At 39.0% G+C, this 3,514-nt stretch overlaps 1 protein-coding gene across 1 annotated transcript; it reads left to right on the forward strand.

Moving 5' to 3' along the window:
• Nucleotides 259–3,012, forward strand: LOC107645796 (GRF1-interacting factor 1; the record flags this gene model as incomplete). The annotated part of the gene is given in 5 exon segments (XM_021104102.1): nucleotides 259–514; nucleotides 517–620; nucleotides 1,447–1,523; nucleotides 1,944–2,028; nucleotides 2,236–3,012. Coding segments are annotated over 4 exon segments (678 nt in total).

Here is a 3,514-nt window from a genome sequence, read left to right on the forward strand (position 1 = left end):
GCGCGTCGGGGGAAGAGCGCGTGACGTAATGAGTGAGAAGGCATAGGAATCTGCTTACGCAAGTCCAACGTCATGTACATTAATAGGTCAGATCAAACTGGACAAATCCACCACCCTCCGCCCATTGCCATCTTTAATTCACATTTAATAAAAAATAAAAAATAATTATATTTAGAAATGTGGATTGAGAGAAGATGTTTTGAAGGGTCCATGTCTGAGATCACGTGAGGTACTTTGAGGGACACGGAGTTCAAGAGAGAGTGAAAAAGCAAACAAAAATCACAGCTCCAAACCCAATGCACCAAAACCTACCTTGTTCCGTGTGGTAGCATCAATTTTCAATAGCCGAGGTGCTCGGATAATAAACCCACTTACATTACATTACATTACATTACCACTGCGTTTTTATTTCTTTCTTTCTCTTTGCTGCAGGTGGTGGGGTGTCCCTGTGCTTCTTCTGCTTCTGCCTTTCTGTGTTCTCTGCTCTCTTCACCTTTCTTTTGGACCCAGGAAANNGCGGGTGTTATCAAAATAAAAATATGCAGCAGCACCTGATGCAGATGCAGCCCATGATGGCAGCTTACTATCCCAACAACGTCACCACTGATCACATTCAACAGGTTCTCTTCTCTTCTCTTGATTCTTCTACCTCCCCACCACTCAAACGCCACCTTTCTTTCTTCTCTTGTGGAAGGGGTGGCATCCCTTTCTTGGTTGTGGTCAGGTTCAGGTTCAGGCTCAGTCTCAGGAGGGTTTGTTTTGTCTCAGCTTTGGTGGGTCTTTTCTTTGTATGCCACTTTTGGTCTTGTGTTGTGTTGTGCTTTCTCTTTTAATAAATACTCTCTCTTTCTCTTCTTTATTCTGCTTCTGCTAACTTCTTTTTCATTGTCAGCTTCTGTTACCACTTACTACTTGTTGGTATTGGTTCTGCTTTCTGGGTCTTGTTCCTTCTTGCCCCCCTTTCTTTCTTTTCCACCACCACCCACCACCCTTGCTTCATGTGTTTACATATATATGACGTGTCCTTCTCTCACTCTTCAGTTTAGATCATATCTAAATCCAAACATAGACGATCATCATCATCATTAACCTTGTCTATATATCTTTGACATACCACTTTCATTATTATTATTATTAATTTGTAGTTATAATCTTTTTTACTAATGGAATGATTTGTTCTAATAATAGGACATCTACTTCATAAATACAACAAGATGAAAAAGTGAAAAAAAAAAAGGGTTTGTTACATCACATATCTTAAAAGGCTTTTTATCCTTCCTTGTGGTTTACACTTTATTATATGTATCTTGAGATAAAATACTAGATGGATAACACACATAGTAGCAACTAACAAGGACGTTTTGTTTTGTTTTATTTGTTTCTCTCCTTTGCTTCTATTTTCGCTGCATTTATATCGTATGATATCATTCTTTTGAATTCATGCAGTACCTGGATGAGAACAAGTCCTTGATTCTTAAGATTGTGGAAAGCCAAAGTTCTGGCAAGCTCAGCGAGTGTGCTGAGTAAGAATCACTAATACTCTAATCATCTATTATGTTTGCTAAGTGCTACCACCAATCTATTATTGTATTGTTCAAGAAATAACCTTGCCAACAACTAAGACATTAGCATATGATGGAAAAGTTTTAGGTATCAGTTCTTCATTCACTGTGATATGACCGATTCAATAATGGCACCAATGATGTGTTTGAAATTATTAGCATCTTGGTCGCCACTTTCTATAGTATGTTGTATATGCTGCACACCTATGAGCTACCCTATGAATATAAATGGACCATCAATTACAATTACACTATTGGTTAATTAGTTTTGGATTCTGTTTAGGTTTTTGTTGAATGCTTTCTCTCACTCTCTAGTCTCTAGGTATTCTACATAATTATTAATCTTCGTCAATCCTGTGATCCTGGTTTATAATAATTCAGGAACCAAGCAAGGCTACAGCGAAATCTAATGTACCTAGCAGCAATAGCTGATTCTCAACCACAACCACCTACCATGGCTGGCCAGGTACATTCATATTGAACTATTAATATATGTGATCATAATTTAATGATGAGTAATGCTAGATCTTTTTCAGCTAACATCACCAATTTTTTAAAAATTATTTTGTTTATCTTAAAATTTAGATTCTGAATCTATCTTAAATAATAAACCTAAACGGCAAAACTGGCTAACTGAATATTGGTTCCATGTATTTTCTCTTTAATGATGTAGTACCCGGGAAGTGGGATGATGCAGCAGGGAGGACACTACGTGCAGGCTCAGCAGGCGGCGGCGGCGGCGGCGCAGCAGATGACACAGCAGCAGCTAATGGCGGCACGCTCCTCCCTCTTGTATGCGCAGCAGCAGCCATACGCTGCGCTCCAACAGCAAGGCCTCCACGGCCAACTCGGCATGAGTAGTTCAGGTGGTGGTGGTGGTCTACACATGCTGCACGGCGAAGCCAGCAGCGGAAACATGGGAGGAGGAGGAGGAGGGTACCCTGACTTCGTGAGAGGCTCCGGTGCAGAGGGCAGGAGCATAATTGGAAGCAGCAGCAGCAAGCAAGAAATGGGTGAAGGGCGAGGTGGCGGTGGTGGTGGTGGAAGCTCTAGTGGACACACCGGGGAAGGTGGTGAAACAATGTACCTCAAATCTGCTGATGAATGATCATGGGAGTCATGGCAATTCAACTACCTAGGCTTCTTTTTTTTTAGTTTATTAATTAGTTAGGAGAAGAAGAAGGTACGCAATGAATGGAAGATTAAATTATCAGTAGTAGTAGTAGTAGTAGCCTCTAGCTAGGTTGGAAAAAGCCAAAAGACTTGTGTGTTTGAAGAAGAATGTTTGGCTTTTAATCTTTCTTGTGATTTATGGGAACTGGGAATGAAGGCTAAAAAAACAATCGACATAGAGAGTGTGTTTCAAAGACCACTTTTAATTTGCCTTGACTTTTCTACCATACTTGCAACATAAATGAAATGAAATAAATGCATGCCTTCACTGAGTTTATGTATGCTGTGCTGTAACCACACGAATTAAGATTATAAATTAAAATTTTTTTGTCCAAAATATATAAAATTTTATTTTTTGTATTAATAGTAAATTTAATGTGTTTACATGTTAGTTAAATTCTAAGATATTTTGTGGTCACAAGTCAGAAGACATAAAAAAAAAAAAAGCAAGAAAGCTGGCTCTTCCAAATTGAGGGCTGAGTTTGACTCAGCATTGAATGGGTTTGGTGTTTTCTTGTGGGAGAGATCAGAGGTGCACATTAAAAACCATTGGGTGCTACTAAAACTTTTCTGTTTCTGTATTTTGATATTTGAACCAATTTTCCGTTAACGTATATTTTTGTGGTGGCAAGTTTATGGGAGTCGGTGGTATACTGGTGTTAGCGGTGATCAGAAATATGTCTGGTGTCTCGTCTTTTTATAAGTGTTGATTTCACTAAAATATGAAAAAGCTCGGCAGCTTCATTTTGAAACTGACTTCCTTTTAAGCAACGGTAAAT

The sequence above is a fragment of the Arachis ipaensis genome, chromosome B06 (assembly GCF_000816755.2).
Source record: "Arachis ipaensis cultivar K30076 chromosome B06, Araip1.1, whole genome shotgun sequence".
Lineage (NCBI taxonomy): Eukaryota > Viridiplantae > Streptophyta > Magnoliopsida > Fabales > Fabaceae > Arachis > Arachis ipaensis.